Here is a 17,482-nt window from a genome sequence, read left to right on the forward strand (position 1 = left end):
TCTACCACCAATAGCCATGGCCAAGAACACATTACTCGAAAGTACTTCCTTTAAACTCCTCGGTCTAACGTTTACAGGGAACATGAACTGTAATAATACATTGAGAGCATTGCCAAGGCTGCTGTGAGAAAGGTATGCTCTCTCTACCATGCTAGAAAACTAATTGCGCCTAAAAGTATCCTGTACCTCTACAAGGCCACCGTTCGCCCATGTATGGAGTACTGTTATCACATTTTGACTGATGCATCTGCTACTTGTCTCTCACTCCTAGACAAGGTTCAAAAGAGAGTCGCCAACCTAATAGTCCTGAATTGTCATCTAGGCTTCAGCCTCTGTTCCATCGATGAAATGTTGCATCTCTCTGCCTGTTCTACAAGTTCTTTAATGGTGAATGCTCTGACGAACTGCAAGCAATTGTACCTCCTAGATGTGAATACCCTTGACAAACCTGACAAGCAGCTAAATCTCACCCCTTCACCGTAGAGATCCCTAGGTGTAAGAAGGCCTTCTATTCCAATAGTTTCTTCCCCAGAACTGCTAGACTTTGGAACTCGCTTTCCGTGATTCTGCTTTCCCAACTGTACTGACATGCAGAAGTTCAAGTGTAATGGGAACAGACATCTTGCTACTCATCTCCCTTCATAATACCCCTGCAACTTATGTCCTCGATGGTAGCCCTCTACTTCAAAGTTGCACTGTGCCTTGTTTGGGGTGAAAATTGAATTTAAAAAATAAAAAAAAATCTAAATGAAGCTAGTTTATGAACTCTAACAAAATGAACATATATATTTTTTTATATATCTATATTTTATGTTTTTCAGGGGACAGTAATTACTGCACCTAATTTCAATGCAGCAATTGCTGCTGAGACTCTCTACAAAGCCATGGATGGTCTTGGTAAGTCCTTTTCTTTTACCTTTTTAATTAGGTTGTCTCTACATTCGAGATATTGGCTCCCTTCTAGATTTAAAATAAAAAATAAATGCAAATAACAGATAGGAAGATGCATTTTTCTGTAGCATTTAATTATTTATACCTCCAATGGACAGCTAAAACAAAAATTGAAAGTCAAATAACTTAATGAAGTAATCACAGTGACGAATTACCTACAGCCATGTGTATTGTATGTTTCGAAAAGTATCTATTATTATATAAATACAAACTTGTGTGTGCATGTGTGTGAGTTTATCCCCTATAGACTCTACAATGGGTTAGACGATTTTTATGAAATTTCACACAAATATACTTCATGTATCTGGCAATGATCTTAGATAGGTTTTGTATCGGAATGTGTTCAATAAGTATTGATAATTGGTAATCAGTAAAAATCTGATTAAAGTAGAAACAGGCGATTTTAATCAAAGTTAACACCTTACACAGCCTAACATCATAAGTGCATTTGAGAAGTTTTATTAACACACAAGCAGAAAGGCCCGACATAACAAAAGCAACAGTAGTGTTTTTTTAACAAAAAAACGACAAGCGTGTTTGAAATGAATGTTTCTGTTTAGAGCACAATTGAACCATAATACTTGACTTGTACATTTTAAAATTAAATCCAAGCAGTTATATATAAAAATTTTTTTTATAAAATCAACAGCAGGTTCTCTATATTGCAATGTAGACTAAGTCACTAGGAAGGCATGTGAAGCTTCCTCCCGGTGCCCCGCATTGGGTCCCCAACTGGAGTGAACAATTAATCGATTTGACTGAGAAATGGGCGATTTCACCAATTTTGATAACAATAAAAATATGGGAGTGTGATTCGTTCAATTCTGGGCAACATCTGGTCTCCCTGCTACTTACTAATATTGTAATTTTGTGAATATTTACAAAATCTGATTTAAGGTAACATGTTTTCGGAACTTCTTAGATGAGGATTACTTGGGTTATCAGGAATGCTATTCACATCTTGGATGCTATTCTTAAAATGCTTTGGCCGATGTAACCTCTGACCTTCTTCAAGTGCATCTTGTTGAACTTGGGAATCTCTATGAAATTTTGAATGGAATCGGAAAAATCAGAAGATTTGAGTGTATTGGTACTGGAAAAATTGGTGCCTATTTTCCGATGTGAAAACGATTCTTTTGTCTTTTTTTATTTGATTTTGTTCAAACAAAACTCTTCCATTGCTGGTAATAATGATAAAATAATAAATATTCATTGATTTTAAATTACCAGCAAAACTAAAATCGATAGATCATCCTCCACAAATGTAATTTTACATTTAGAAAACTATCTGCATATTTAACACGTGTGTTTTTTTACGGAAATCGGAGGAAATAACAATCTTGTAGTTAAATAATTCGAGATTTTTAAAGAATCGAAATTGGAATCGGTAATTCTATCGAATCGGGAATTTAGCATGGAATCGGTAATTGTATCGGAATCGGGGGGGAAAAATATTGGAATCGTCCCATCACTACGTAGAAGCCTTTTTTGTAATTGTATTCTTAGTATCATCTGTACTGAGGATTGAACCTGCAACCTCGAGAAAACTGCCACTTAGAACTGATTAAACCTAGCACTTGTATCCGTTACGCCACAGGTCCTTACATCGGTTGAGACGGTGTAATAACAACATCTAAGATAAAAATAGTACTTAGAAGAATCCAAATATTTGTATTTCTATATATGATGGAAGTGAGGCGTCAAGAGTGTGGGGGTCGCCTGGCCTTTTTTTGGGAACTGACTTCCTCCACAAATAATAAAAATGAAAATAAGAAATCTTAGGTGCAACACAAACGGAGGTTTATTTCCGGAATAGAAATAACAAACAATAACAAGTTAAAACATAGTTCTCAATATTTCAGAGTTCTTTTTTTTGAGTTCATATGAAAGATGGAGAGTCTCTTTTTTTTGTGTTCTTTGAATGTTCAAATATGTAACATAGACAATATTAATGTTCGTCTGTTAAAAGAGAGTATTAATGCGCGGAGCAGTGGAAATGAAATAATTGATGTTTGCACGCGTGGTAAGTCCATATGAGAAAGTGTTGAATGAGTCGGAAGAGTTTAAAGAGACGAAAGAATGCTCGAAAGGCTAAGAGACTAAAGAGATAGATTTTGTGTTTGTGCATGTTTATATTTGATTTGATCGGCTCCAAACAAGCTCTAGAAAATCAGTTTTATAATGTGTCCTAGGAGGAATTCCATTGGATGGAAGACATCACATGGGGTGCTTTCAACTAGGTTCGCACCTTTGGTATATAAAGGTCACGCCGGAATTTGCGTGGGTGTCATTTTTCATTTTTTTAACGCGCCGAAACAATCAATTGCACTGCGTGCCTAAATTGTATTTAACGATTTTAAATTTGAATATTAAACTGTGCCAACTGGCACAAGAGTTATCTCCCTGGATAGAATGTACTAGAAATACAGATGTCAAATGATAATAGATAGAAACTAGTGGGACCTGTGGAAATTCTACAGGGGACTCATTCAATATATTGATGTAAGCAGTCTGTAGATGTTCAGTGTAAATACAGATACTCTGATGTTATTATAACTTTTTTGTTAAAACTACAAAAGTATTTATCTAAGCTAGCACCAACGCCTGGCAAAGCCCGGTTGTAAAATATGCTTAAATATGATATTTTAATTCTTGCAGATTTTGTATATATTATTATAGAGTTAATGTTCTATCGATTTTTGTCTATTATAAAGTTGCGATTTCAAAAATATTAACTCTATAATAATATATATGAAATCTGCAAGAATTAAAATATCATTTTTTTATACAGTGGTCACCACTTATCAAGGCCCAGAAGCCACTCAGGGATAAGGGTTATTGCAAGTACATTATTTAAACGTACTTTACGACCAGGCTTTGCTGGGCATTCGTGCTAGCTTAGATAAATACTTTTGCAATTTTAACAAAGAAACTAGTATCTGTTCTTCAGATGCGGCACTTCCATTTCTCGTTCTCTTTCAGTGGAGGAGAAATCCTTCACGACTGAGACAATTTTTATTTTTGTATCTTTGCTCCACGTTAAAAAACGACCCTGGTGTCTAACTCTGTCCCGTGGGGAGGTATTGTAAATAGGTACAATATCAGAGCGTCTCCATTTGCACTGAACATCTGCAGAATGTCAACATCAATATATTACATATGGATGAGTCTACTGTGGAATTTCCACAGGTCCTGCTAGTACAAATAAAGGTAACATCACAAATACAGGTTGACCCCAAAAAAAACAGAGGGCATTTAATTGTTTTTCTGAGCATTTTACAGTCAACGGAGAAAAAAAGTCCAAAGACCCTAAGTGTTTTGATGTGATGTTTTGAATATAATAAACTAGTTATGACCAAAGTTTCATTTCATTCGGACAAAACACTAAGAAACGGGGCCTAATTAGAGTTGGGGCCCGTTTTTTGGGGAGGGGGGCACCCTGTAATGTTAATGATTTAAATAATTCGGTAAAAAAAACAAAAATGGACAGAAGCAAAATAAAAAAAGGATGAGATCTCGGTTATACAATTCATGTTATTCAATATAATAAAAAAAAAGGCCAAAGATCATAAGCAGAAATAAATCGTTAACATGTCATTACAAAAAAAACAAAAAAAAACAGTACAAAATATTTTATTAACAATAGAGATCTGGTTCTTCTTTGTTATTGCAGCGAAATTTGAAAATTGAAATATTAAATTTCAAGTAAAATCAGTGGTATCTACTAGTTGGCATGTCACAGTAATGAACATATCCAAAAATTACAAAAAAACAATAAGGTAGAAAATTAATTATTAATGAAGACAGTTTTTGAAAATGATTAGCGAAAAGTGAGTTTTCCCAAAAAAAAAAAACAGAAAGAAATCAGAGAGTTCTAATTGTAACAAGGCCGATAACCATTAGTCGCGTGCTCTCATGTAATGAATGAATGCGTGAATGTAGGATTGACATGAAATTCTTAAAGATAAACTAAAATGACCGAAAAATGGGCTGAAATGACTTAAATAAATAAAAAGTAAATGACTTAGAATGACTTTAATGAACTTAAGGATGAATTGAATGACCTTAAGAATGATTTGAATGCTTAAAAAATAACTGGAATCCTTCAAAAACAACTTGAATGATCTGGAGAATGACTTGAATGGCTTTGAGACTGACTGGTTGTAAAGTGGGTGATCATTTTACATTAAATTAATACAGGAAAGTGATCTCCCACTTTGTGATATAAAGTTACAAACATAAGTACAGCATGTAGTAAGAACAGATACTCTCTTTGATCTTGGCCAAAAGGCCAAGAAACGCTTAAAAAGCTAAGAACAGTATCTATTAACAACAGACTTTTGATTTTAACCAAAAAGGCCGAGCACAAAAGTGTTACGGACAGACAGACTGATGGAGTGACTTAGAGTCGCTTGCACGCGACTAATAAAAAGGAGGTAAATATTTTCTGAAACTGAAAATCTTTGGCCAATTTAGCAAAACTTAATTTTCGCTAAATGTCTTTGAAAACTGTTTTCATTAATAATTAATTTTCTACCTCATCGTTTTTCAAAATTTTTTGGATATTTTCTTTACTGTGACATGACTGTTCAGTAGATTGGTTTCACTTGAAATTAAATATTTCAGTTTTTGAATTTCGCTACAATAACGGAGAAGAACCAGAGATCATTTATCTTTTTATTAAAGGCAGAGTTCACTCCCCTTTGTTTTTTCTTTTTTTTCCACAAATTTCTTTTCTTCTTCACTAAGTGTTGAAGTTGTTGCAGCATTTTCAGTTAGAAGTGTAGATTACAAACGCAGCGATGACACCAGGAACAACAAAGAAAGAACTTTAAATTGTCTTGGATTAATGCTGCTAAAGCACTATTCTCTCTTAAATCCATGCTGAGGTTTGATGAGGTGTCTGTGGAGTTACTCTCTTATACGGTGCTGTCTCTCAGATGTTAAGAGCGTCTTGTACCATTCTGGTGTACACCTCATCAGTTTTCTTCTCAAATCTCAACAACGTCTTTTCTTATTGCGGGGCTCTACAGACAAACTTATCTTAAGTTGACCTTTAATAACTAAATATTTTCGTTTACTAGCCAAATAAAAAAGTTACTTGCCAAACCCACACGATTTTTAGAATATGACATGTTCGTTCTGTGACGAGTATGTACATTATAAAGATTTTTCAGTGTTTTTTTTAATAAGTGTAATTCTAAATATACAACAAATTTTATGTTGATACTTGAAGGTATAAACATTCTAATTTCTTCAGATATTTTTTTTAAACAGCCTTCGTTAAAAAAAAAAAAAAGACAGTATATTGTCCTATTAAACTTGTTTAAATAATTTAACTTTGTTCGTTTTATATATAAGAAAAATAAAATTGAAAAGATATTTTTCACTCAGTAGTGAGCTTTGGAAGATTGTAAGTGAAAGAAATACAATCGCCAAAAAAATCACTCGCAAATGCGACTGTTTCACTCGCAATGTAGATCCCTGTATTGGCATGTGTTCTGATGAACTCCTATCACTTGTACCCACTTGACATATGTCCAACCAACTTGACAAGCAGCAAAATTCTACTCTTTCATTTTGTTGAACTTCCTAGATGTCGAAAGTCTTCTACTCTAATAGTTTCTTTCTTATATATATATATACATATATATGTGTGTGTGTATATAAGAGAAAGAAAATTAAAACTGTAAGTTGAACTTTACAATCAAAATTTATTGTTCGACTGAATACTCCAAAAAACAATTTACAAAATCCTTATTCCACAGTTTCAAAGAATGCTATTCTTATTATTCTTCTCATCAGAGGACATAAAGAAATCAGCAAATTATATTTGTAGCAATGCTAGAATTTGCTAGTTAAGGCATTTAGTGAAACCACAATTTATTGTAGTTATAAATTTTCAAATAAAAAAAAGTGAAAAAATGTTGGATATGTAAAAAAAACTATATATAAAAACAAACCGCGCATAATATTTCAGCTTGAATGAAACTCCTCAAGTTGATCCAAAATGCAAAATAGTTCTTTTAGAGAGACAGTATTCCAAAATAAGTCCAGCATAACGATGCATATAATCCAAATTGGAAAGTTTTCAAAACAGCTGAAATAATGAAAATTGTTTTTTTCCGTGCAGTGCAGTAGTCCAAAGAGAAGTCTGTCCTTAGTCAAATGGGACCTAATAGTAAAAAGAGAGAAATCCAATATGAGAACCTTCATCATCGGCTTAACTAAACACACATATGTTCAACAAATAAACGTTACCAAAGGCAAGATAAAAAAAACTTCCCTACCTCGATAAGTTTTTTCTAACTTGTCTAACTTATTTTAAACCGTTTACTTAGAAACAAAAGTAGTGTTGAGTCTTAAGTTAGCCATCTTTTCTTGTTCTAATTTAAGATTTGACACTACTTGTGTTTCGAAGTAAATAAACGCTTTAAAATAAGTTAACAAAACAAAAATATAAAACTTATCCAAGTGAGTAGAAAGAGTAACTTATCTTGCCTTTGGTAACATTTCTTATACATTTAAAAAAAAAATTATATCACTTTTTTCATATTGTTCTCTACTGGAAAACGGTCCTGGATATGGCCTTAAACTATATCCGATGGTGAGGCCCAAGTTTGCAGGCTTTGGGGAGTGTGGAGTCACCCCTTAATTGCCATTGCTCCTCTGACTTGGAGTGGTAGTACCTGTTAGGGCCCCAACTATGGGTTAAATAGAAACCGACTTGAAAAAAAAACAAATATATTCTATTAAAAACTTTTTCTTCAAAATAACTAGATTCGGCATTAAATAACCTGAAAAGGGTTGATATGCCGTAAAACAAAAACAACCAACCAACTTCTATTCTAATAGTTTCTTTCTTCAGACTGCTAGACTTTGGAATTCCCTCTGTTTTTTTTTTTCTGCTTCCCTGACTGTACTGACATGCAGAAGTTTAAATGTAATGTGAACAGACATCTTGCCATTCAACTCTCCATAATCCCCTGTTAGACATGATCCCAAATAGTATCCCCTTATGTCCAAGTCGCAATATGCCCTGCTTAGAGTGAAAAAGAGAAAAAATAATTAAAAAAAGAACATGATAGTTTTTATATTTTAAATATAAACGGTTAAGTAAACAACCTTTATTTATTTTTTACATTAAAATTTAGTTGAACGGGTTTGCAATACGTTAGATTTGTGGCGAATGTTGGGTTTGTAGAGATATAAGATACTAAGAGGTGTGAGAATACTCACACACACACACACACACAAACACACACACACACACTTTTTATAAACATTAAAAGAAGATATCTTTTTTTTTCTTCTTTATTAAAAGTAAAGGGTTGCTCTTTTGGACGTTCCTGAATTTTTGAGATGAGGATTTATTATGCATATTGTTTGGATTCATCGGACTATTGTTCTCATCTTGAGTGCGATTTTCACAACGTTTCGGTCGATGTAACCTCCGACCTTCTTCAGGTGTATCTTGTCGAACTCTGAAATGTTTCTGTCGAACTTGGGAATTTGAAGCGGAACCCTTTATTTACATCACGGAGGTAGCATGCTCTTGTCCTGTCAGTCATGACTGGATAGAGGTCCTAAGTAATTTGCAATTAAATAAATAAAGGGTTCCGCTCGAAATTCTGTCCAAATTCCCGAGTTCGACAAGATACACCTTTTGCTCTTTTTATTTTATATTTTTAATTTTTTCTAACACAGTTCAGTTCTTGTCCAGAATTCCCCCTAAAATGGAAAATGGAAAAAACCCCAAAAATCTGCATAATGCACATACCCGTAACAAAATGAAAATATCACCTACCTTCTGGGGTCCTTTACGTTGAAGTGGTGGGATTTTGCTGCTAATGGGTTTTGTTGAGGGTATTCATATTGAGGGGTCAGAAAGTTCATTGGAGCACAAGTAATGATGAAACAAACACAGGAATTAAATATTGCATTGATGCTGACCTCCTCGTTTCCTCCCTATAAATCTCTTAGTCAAAATGACATTTCCCAAACTAAAGAACATATCTTTTAACGTCTATGATTTGGTGTTATTTCATTTGATGCTCTCCACTTAATGGCATTTTCTTGTAAAGTTTTCTTGATTATTAGTAAATATAAACAAATCAACAAGTCTGTTTAAATACTTGAAGCAGTGAATTAAGTGAGTCAGTTGGTCTAACATTTAAAAAAATCATTAAATGAACAAATCTTAAACGATGATGTAACCTTCGACCTTCTTCAGGTGTCTAAGTGACCACGTTTGATATAGGGAATGGGTTAACTCTACACTTCCAAGGTTCTAGTTAAAAGTTAAATTTAAAAAATAAAGTCAGTCAAAATTATCAGACACTAGAAGATATTTCTAAATTATTTATAACAATAAAAGGGGAGGGGGGCTAAAGTTTACTTAGATCTGTTAACTAATCTTTTCCCACAAATGTGCACTTGTGCGTTATTGCTAGTGAGTGATCAAGAAAAATCTATTAATAAAAGTTTTTTTTTTTTTGTTGCTTTTCCATGCGGCTATTCTGTGTATAGTTGTTTGTCCAGCAACTGTTAATCGGCTGTTTAACTTGTGCAAATATAATTCATGTATGGAACAATGGAGACTTGTTGCGGTTTTTAAGGTTTTTATGAGGAAAGAAGTTTGTTCATGAGGGGAGAGACCAAAAAGAGACTAAAATGAATTCCTTCTTACTCAATTTTCTTACTTTGCCTAAAAAATGATCTCCGAACAAAAACAGTCCTGAGGGAATATTCACTTAGGTCCTACATTGTCGGGCAAGTCTGGTGTGGCCGTTTCCTTTCCCCAAGCTGCCTCGAAACTTTGTCCTGTTTCCCAACCTGTGATCATTTCTATCTAATATCATCCATAATTGCTTCTAGGGAGCTGACTCTTGATTCATCTTGCCTCACTCATGCTAGTTGCACTGGGTCTATTTCCATTTGCCATCAGGTTGCATTGACACATACTTAATGTAACCCTTGCGAAAATTCATGTTACAAGGTGGAACAATCAAGTTGTCGCTCTAAAGAAAACAACACTACAACTATGTTAAAACTTTTCTTGAAAAAAATCAATTCTGGTAGTTTGATTATGTAGTAGAGCTGACATTTATTTAATGTAGCAACTTTCAACCTTAATCACTGCCTCAATACTGGTCCGGAACTAGGAGTATGCCTTTTCCACAAGCGCTGACAGGAGCTTGGCAAATACTCGGTGGATGGTGGCAATCAGGCTGGCTGGGTGCTGCACGAGGTCTTGTTGATGTTTTCGATATATGACCAAATGAAGTAGTCCAGCGCATTCAGATTGGGGGAGGAGGTGGGCAGTGGGAGAAAGGTACAAAGTCGTAGCACTCCTTCTGAAGCCAAGCCTGGGTTTCTTTGGACTTGTGGGCCGGCACTGAGTCCTGCTGCCACACCCAGGGTCAGCCAGCGACCACCTGATTTCACCAGGAGATCATCACACTCTTCAACACATCCAGGTACACTTTGGTGTTTACTTTCAAGCTGACATTGAAGATGTGAGGTGGTATGATGTGGCCTTCACTTGAAACCACACCAAAGACCATAACCGTGGCCAAAAACTTTGTTTTCATTACTCTCGGTATGTCTCTGTTATTTGTGACAATCCAGCGATCCATTTTGAGGGTGCTGGCAATGGTCCTGTTGTCATAACTTGGATCGGTAGAGAGTATAAGTTATACAGCGGCACATCTCCAATCTCGCTTGTTGAACATTGTGTCACTTTCAGACATGATAGAAGGCTACTATCACTCTTGGGATTTGTATACGGACTGTCTTGGGTTTGCAATGACAACAGTTCCCAGTTGGACAGAGTAGAAGGCAAGTTGTGTCTCGGAATAGATCGAGATGAGCCGAGGTCATCTGATGAACACAACCTCGACAGATGTAAATGTTGACCTCAGCTACCAATGTGAGAGACAATGACACATTCAGAAAAGAAGATAAAAGAAAAGGCCATGAAAACCGCATTGGGGTTGGTGATTGTCGTTGAGCAAGGGGGAGTGCATGGTTGTAGAGATATGACATTAAAGAAAACAAGTAAATACTTCATGTAATTTTCTTTCTTCTTTCAGGAACCACCGACCGAAAGGTAATCGGTGTCCTCACACATCATACAAATGAGCAACGTCAAGAGATTGCAAAGGTTTATTTGGAGAAATATCAAAAGGTCAGTTTAACTCATTTATAAATATCAAAAGGTCAGTTTTTTTTTTTTTTTTTTTTTTACACAGGCATCACCACATTATCAAGGCCAAGAGGCCACTCAAGGATAAGGGTTAAAGAGTGTACAGTAGAAATTGGACAATATAGTAATTGATAGTAATGAAAATTCGGTAAATTTGATAACTTATATGGAACGGCTCATCAAGAACTTATTTACATTAGACTTGAACATAACCATATTGTAGTCAGCCGGAAAGCAGGAAAACGGAAGACAATTCCACAGGTGCAGTTCTAAGAAAGAAGCTTTGTTCATGGAATCTACGTTTAGGTTTAGGCACAGATAAAGAGTGGGGGGAATTATTGATAGTGTTTTCAGGTAAACAAGTGTTTCTTGTGAAAGTTTGGCAAGAGGGGACCATAGATTGAAGCTCAGTCGAACACTTTCCATGAAAATAACGATACATCAAACTTGCAACATCTCTTCTGTGAGATAGAGGTTGCAGGGAAGAGAAAAGGACATCTCCTACGAGGCTACAAAGTCTATTTTGAACTCTATCAAGGTAGGACAAGTCCTTTCTAGCAGTTCCTGCCCAGATGTGGCAACAGTATTTCATCCTTGGACGTACCTGGCTCTTATATAGATAGAGAATTGCATCAGCAGTGAGGTATCTACTGGATCGATAGAAAGATCCCACCATTTTTCCATCGGCCTTGGCAACAGATTTGATGTACGTGTTCCATTTAAGCCCAAAAGCTTGTCAAAACTTGAGGCCTCCTGAAGATGAGAGCCATTCATTTCAATTGATGCCAGATGTGGATAGTGAATTTATAAAATTCACTATGTCTGTGTGTGTCTGTTTGTTTGTCTCCATTTTTTTTTTTCAAACTGCATCTCCTCTGAGATTGTATTTTTTGTGGACCATTTATGGATCTTAGTAAGCAAAAATAGCTGACAAGGATTCAAAATTGAAAATAATTGGAATTTGGACAGTGTAAGAAGACTTAAAATGTTCTCATACACATGTGCAAATATACATTTATATGTTAAAATTGGTTCTTTCTTAGCTATTTTTTTTATCCATCTGAGGATAGTCCAAATGGTAGTGACTAAGGTAGGAGCGCTTAGTGTTTAGTTTCAATTCTAGCTGATGGCACCTAAATCATTTAAGAAATTTTTTTTTTTTTACTTTTGAAAGCAGTATTTACATACAACAACAATGCAATACATACAGTGTAATAAACAATAGAGAATTGTCTCTATAATGATAAATACAAAACCTGTATCAATTTAAATATCATATCTAAGCATATTCTACAACTGGGCAATGCTGTTTGCCCTGCTAGTATATTATTAATTCATATAACAACGTTTAATGTGTGTTACTATCAAAACAATCTGCGGCCCTCCATGGCCCGGGTGACAAGAGGCACTAGTGGGGGCAGTTATCGGGAGTAAGTGGTGGTTAGGTCTCAAAGCCAAGATCAGAAGCTTCTCCGTCAAGTATGGCCAGCGCCTCGCACTAGATAAGGCCAAGATGAAGAAGCAGCTAGAGCAGAAACTAGCCCAGGCTACGGGGGAAGGTGATAGGGTTAGTCAGGAACTAGCTAAGCAGGACCTTCTACGCGAGACTAGCGAGCGTTACGAAGGCCAAGTAGTTAGAGCTAGGCTTAGAAAGATAGGCAACGAAGCAGTCAATTCTGATGCAGACATGCGCCGTGAGGTTTCTAGGCGTGGCTCGGACAAATACATTGCGAAAGTCAAACATCCGAATGGACGCACCCTGGAATCGACTCGGGAGATCTGCGAGGGGTTTCGAGAACATTTCGAGGAGCGTTTTACGCAGCAGCCCGATCTTCTGGTCCTTGAGTTTAGCGACTATTTGGCCGACTTTCCCTGCCTCGAGGCGGCTAGAGTGGCTAGTTGCGAGGGCCGGGTGACGGAGCGGGAGGTCTTTACTGCGCTGAAGCAGGTCAGCTGTGACAAATCACCAGGACTTGATGGTCTGCCATACGAACTGTACTTGAGGCTGTCGCCCATGTTTCTGCCTCTTCTGACGGATATGTTCAACCATTGGTTTGCTCAGGGATCCATCCCAGGGCAGGTGACCAAGGGAGTGATCACATTGCTGAAGAAAGGTGACGGGCATGGAGGGGAAGAGTTAGACGACTACAGGCCCATAACTCTGCTAAACACAGAGTTGAAGATTTTGGCCAAGGTCCTGTCGAATCGGCTGCAGGTTGTTATCGACGAGTTGGTTGAACCGGAACAGAACTACGCTGTGAAGGGGAGATCGATTCAGAACAACTTGCACCTGATCCGCACGATCCTAGAGGGGGGAATAGATGACGACACAGAAGCCGCGCTGATCAACTTAGATCAGTCCAAAGCTTTTGATAGGGTCGACCATCGTTTCCTGGCATCTGTCTTAGAGGCCGCCGGTTTTAAACCGGACTTTTGCAAGTGGATCTCCATAATGTATCGACAGCCCATGGCTGTCGTGCAAGTCAACGGAAAGCGCTCGAAACCCTTTGTTATCTCTCGGTCGGTTCGTCAGGGTTGTCCACTGTCGCCCCTGCTTTATGTCCTGGCTTTGGAGCCTCTTCTCCGCAAGCTGAGACATGGGGAGGCAAATTCGGCCCTGTGCGGAATGGCTCTGCCTGGCGGCTCAGCTGCCAAGGTATCCGCGTTCGCCGATGATGTCACGGTCTTCGTGTCGGGCTTCAGAGACATTGAGGTCGTGTCGGAGGCACTCACACAGTACGAAAGAATCACGGGAGCCAAGATAAACCGCAACAAGTCTGTAGGACTGCGGTTGGGCACATGGAGTGGCAACGCAAACCTCCCGGCGCCCTTCAGCTGGACAGATGGCCCGGTCCGGATCCTCGGCGTGTGGTTCGGACCGGGTCTCCAGCTTGACAAGAATTGGTTGGAGGTACGGTCAAAGGTGGAGGCTGCAGTCAATTCGTGGCTTCCTAGGAAACTTTCCTTAAAGGGTAGAGCTGAGGCGTGCGCCACTTACGTCTTTCCTCTCATCCTTTACCGACTGGCCGTACTTCCCCTGCCTGCACAACACCTAAAAGCTCTTGTCGAACTCTTGTCCTTGCTCCTTTGGGACAGAGGAAGACACTGGGTGAGCAGACAGGTCTGTATTCAACGTCCGTGTGAGGGAGGCTTGGGAATGCCGGACTTGAAGTTTCATCGAGATGCTGAGAGGCTGGCCTTCCTGAGCCATTATATGCAGGATGATCAACCGTGGCACCCCGTGGTTACTGCCGCCTTCCCCGACCTCGTTCTCGACCCTTCCATCGAGAGCCGTCGCAGGCCGCGGGGAGAATCTGCCTACATGAAAGAGTGCCGAGCCGCGCTAAAACGACTACCAAGGTCCAGTGACCTTGTGACTGCTACCCGTAGGGAACTCCACAGGGATCTAGTGAAGGGGGCCGCCGACGACCCGCTATGCGCGCGTTTAGGGTGGCAGCAGAGTGAGATCCGCTCCGCGTGGAGCTGGGCACCAGGTTCGAGTCATCTGAACAATTCGGAGTTCTCTCTGACCTGGCGATTGGCCCGAAATGCACTTCCACTCAACAACATACAATGCAGTTCCGGGTTTTTGGAGTCGCCTGATTGTCCCCGTTGTGGGACAACGGCCGTAGAAACTACAGATCACGCTTTCTTCGATTGCTGCGAACTCCGCCAGTACTGGTCATATGTCAGCGGAGTGACGGCTCGCATCGATCCTGAGCATCCTCGCCCAATTACTGTATCCAATGTTGTGGACAACGTGGGACCGGGAAAGACAAATGGTCTACGTTACGATCCTGGCCGTGGCGAGAATGGTGATTTGGACGTCGCGTCTGCAAGGTTGCCGGGGGGTGTTGTCTTTTTCTGATCAAGATCTGATCGCTTTCTTTAAACACCAACTACGGGTGAAGATCAGATGTGATAGAAGAAGGCTGCATCGCGCGGCATTTGACAGAAGATGGATACATGTGGCAAGTCTGTGTGTACGAAGAGGAGCCAAATTTGAATACGTGTTCCCCGCCTAGGTGTGGAACGCGCAGTTCTGTAAAGTAAAATTAAACAAGTAGCCTCTCAGCTAGCTGAGTGTGTGTTCCATCCCTCCCCGATTAGGAAGCCTCCAAGATCCCCATCCCCTCTTACCTGCAATTTTTGTTTTCACCCCTTCCTCTAAATTTTACCCATCTTGGAGAAAAAGAAATACAAACTAACCTCCATCCCTTACCCACAAAAATTTCTTTTCTCCATTCACCCCCATCTAGAGGGCATCCCCACCTAGAGACTGACCCGCAGAAGCGAGGTTCCTTTTACAAACCTAGTGGAACGGGCAGTCTATCAACTAGACGGGGTTGGGAGGGTCCTACTAACCACCTTTTGTTTTTTCTTCCCCCGTCCTCGACACAAATGAATTATTGTACCATTTTATTGTTATCTTTTTTGTTTTTACACGTCAATAAAAAATGTTTTAAAAATTGGGAGTTAAGTAGGACGTCCCCCAATATGAAAGGGTGAATGCGGTATTATGGTGAAAGAAGATACTAGCTGGGAGAAACTTTTGACTTTGTTTAGTCCTGGAGTGACAAGGATGACCAACGACCCCCACATTCCCCCCTTTTGAGTTGGCCATGTGCCTAAGTTTTTTGTTCATCGTTGATTTTGACTGTATTTTTAACATGAATAAAAGATTTAATATCTCAAAGTGTAGTATCTGTTCTTCAGATGCTGCACTTCTATTTCTTGTTCTCTTTCGGTGGAGGAGAAATCCTTCACGACTGAGACAATTTTTATTTTTGTACCTTTTCTCCACGTTAAAAAACGACCCTGGTGTCTAACTCTGTCCCGTGGGGAGGCATAGTAAATAGGTACTATCAAAACAATACTGGAATTTTATCTTAAAAACTGTTTAACTCTACACCCAATTTATGCTATCTCTCTTGAAGCCTCCATTCCTCATTTGGTGACCTGATTATTGTGGTTCTTGAACAAGTTTCTGATTACATTTTTATAGACATTGGTTCTTGAACAATAGCAAAGCAATTTATTACAAATGTAAACACAGATTGTTTGGAAAATCACTTTAGGATTGTATTCTATATAGAGTATTGTTGTCGCAAAAATAAAGATGACAAACATCCTATGTATTTAGAAAGCCATAATTCGCCCATGCATGGATTATTGTTGCCACATTTGGGCTGGTGCATCTACCGCTCGTCTCTCAGTCTTAGACAGTGTCCCAAAAAAAAGACACAAACTAATAGGTCCCGCCCTGTCGGTCAAACTCCAACCTCTGTCACATCACCACAATGTTGCATCCCTGTGCCTGTTTTACAAGTACTTTAATGGAATATACTCTGATGAACTCATGTCACTTGTGCCCCTTCAATGTACATAGCCCTTATAAGCAGCAAAATCCCACCCCTTGCTGTTGAGGTCCCTAGATGCTAGAAAGCCTTCTATGTTTTCTCTCAGACTCCTACACTTTGGAATTCTTTCCCTGTTTCTTGTTTCTCTGACTGTACTGACATATAGAAGTTTAAATGTAATGTGACCAGACATCTCATTGATCAACTCCCCACAGTCTCCCATTAGACATGATCCCAAATAGTAGCCCCTAATGTTCCAAGTGGCAACATGCCTTATTTGGGGTTAAAAAGAGTAAAAATAAATAATGAAAAAGTTCCCTTTGTGGATTCTCATTTATTGTAGAATTTATTTATTATATGTTTGTGATCAACAGACAGCTATTGCACAGTATCACAACTCTTCAGTATAGCTAGATGTAGCAATTGTTTTCATGCCATAGAAGTCCTGGGTATGACCATGAAAGACATTTAGTGATGAGGCTCCATTTGGGGGCTGTTAGAAATGTGAAGTTGTTCCTTAATTACCATTGCTCCCAGGTCCATTTTGGCCCAGAGTAGTAATACCTTTTAGGGCATTTGGCGCTACTAGATCAGACTGTCTAGAGATACTGGCTTTCTGACAAAAAAGGCACCAAACATCGATGTTATTGGTATTTTTTGTTTGGTTTTTTTTTACCTTTCTGCAAAACTTGATCATGTTCTGAAAAATATTATACGTCTATAAAACAATCAAACCAAACACCGTAAATAAATATTTTAAAAAATAACGAACTTGAAACATTATGTAATGTTGTCAGTACTTTCAAAATCGAAAAATTGTATTTAGAAACTCACAAAGAAAATATGAATTTAAGACTTTTTAGGTGAAAGAAGTTATTTCGTTCATTTTCACACGCAAGTCACGGACACAAATTTTCAACAATTACGCAATATGTTCTTTCTTTCTTCCTCTTTTCTGTCTTTT

The 17,482-nt window shown here is 38.3% G+C and overlaps 1 protein-coding gene across 1 annotated transcript in view; it reads left to right on the forward strand.

Annotated features, from left to right (window-relative positions):
* Positions 1-17,482, forward strand: part of LOC145298505 (annexin A4-like) — a 71,610-nt gene that overhangs the window by 35,326 nt on the left and 18,802 nt on the right. Inside the window, exons 2-3 of the mRNA XM_080144324.1 lie at positions 822-897; positions 11,046-11,140. Of these exons, the coding sequence (XP_080000450.1) occupies positions 822-897; positions 11,046-11,140 (171 nt within the window). The remainder of the gene's footprint in view (positions 1-821; positions 898-11,045; positions 11,141-17,482) is intronic.

The sequence above is a fragment of the Euprymna scolopes genome, chromosome 2 (assembly GCF_053919585.1).
Source record: "Euprymna scolopes isolate OS-2025 chromosome 2, ASM5391958v1, whole genome shotgun sequence".
Taxonomy (NCBI): domain Eukaryota; kingdom Metazoa; phylum Mollusca; class Cephalopoda; order Sepiida; family Sepiolidae; genus Euprymna; species Euprymna scolopes.